The sequence below is a fragment of the Lycium ferocissimum genome, chromosome 8 (assembly GCF_029784015.1).
Source record: "Lycium ferocissimum isolate CSIRO_LF1 chromosome 8, AGI_CSIRO_Lferr_CH_V1, whole genome shotgun sequence".
Taxonomy (NCBI): Eukaryota; Viridiplantae; Streptophyta; class Magnoliopsida; order Solanales; family Solanaceae; genus Lycium; species Lycium ferocissimum.
The window spans coordinates 65,041,691-65,042,975 of record NC_081349.1 but is presented as its reverse complement, the minus strand read 5'-3'; the positions used below and the strand labels follow the sequence as shown (position 1 = coordinate 65,042,975).

Genomic DNA, 1,285 nt, shown 5'->3' with positions numbered 1-1,285 from the left:
ATTGAGAGAAAATCTAGTCGACATATGACCCAAATTTCAGTGAAGTTTACAAACGTAACTTGCACGACCTTTGTCGACTTTCGTATCACAACTAGTTTGACTTCAAAACTTAACATACGACTATCATACTATTTAAATACCTCATAAAATTACCTTTGTAACATGTTATCCACCTTATGATATGATAACGCACAAAAACACGAGGTGTAACATCCCCCCCCAAGAACATTCGTCCTCAAATGTTGAGGGATATCTCGGCTCTCAGGATTTAAAAAAAATTTGGCAGAGTTTCCTCTGTAAATAGGATTATACAAAACCTGTCAAGTAGCTCAAACAAATATCCAAAGCCACATAAGGCCACACAACAATATAGTAATAGCAATTTGGCTGAAATCAAAACAAGTTAGCCATAACTCACCTTAACTGTCGTCCGCTGTGGTCCGGGATGTATTCGCCGCGCCTAATTCAGTAATAACACCCAAGACAACATATATATATATATATGTCTTGAGAAATAGAAATGACAAAGGAAGTATCGTATTGCAGGGATGTCAATGTAAACCTGAAGATGGGAACAAATAAGGGTATCGAGCTTTCATATCTTCTTCTGCCTCCCAAGTCATCTCTTCGACATTATTATTCTGCCACAATACCTTAACTGAAGCCACCTCTTTAGTTTGCAGTTTACAAACTTGACGATCTAGGATGGCGACAGGAATCTCTTCGTACGACAAGTCCTCCGTAACTTGAACATTCTCAATAGGAGTAATGCGAGAAGGATCGCCTATGCATTTATGAAACACAGAGACATGGAATACCTGATGGACTGCCTCTAGATCTGGTGGCAAATCAAGTTTATACGTAACTTGGCCAATTCTCTGCATGATCTGATACGGCCCGACATACCTCGGGCTAAGCTTGCCTTTCCTGCCAAATCTCATTACACCTTTCATAGGTGATATCTTCTAAAATACCCAATCTCCCACTGCAAACTCCAGATCTCTATGTCGGTTGTCTGAGTATGACTTCTGTCGACTCTGAGCTGTAAATAACCTTTCTTGAATCAACTTGACCTTTTCTACCGCTTGTTGCACCAAATCAAGTCCTAACAACTTTGTTTCACCGACATCAAACCAACCAATAGGGGACTTGCACTTATGCCTGTATAAAGATTCATATGGTGCCATCTGTATGCCAAAGTGGTAGCTATTGTTGTAGGAAAACTCAATAAGTGGCAAATGATCTTCCCAACTTCCCTTGAAGTCCAGAACACAGGCTCGTAACA

General features: G+C 40.1%; 1 protein-coding gene across 1 annotated transcript; it reads right to left on the bottom strand.

The window, feature by feature from the left end:
• Positions 1–551: 551 nt before the first annotated feature.
• LOC132066544 (uncharacterized) lies at positions 552–884 on the bottom strand. The gene has a single exon (XM_059459841.1). It carries the CDS (start codon positions 882–884, stop codon positions 552–554), a length of 333 nt encoding a protein of 110 aa, XP_059315824.1.
• Between the last annotated feature and the right edge of the window lie 401 nt (positions 885–1,285).

What these genes read in the sequence shown, in the direction of transcription:
- LOC132066544 (XM_059459841.1), bottom strand. Translation starts at nt 884, where the DNA reads ATGCAGAGAATTGGCCAAGTTACGTATAAACTTGATTTGCCACCAGAT.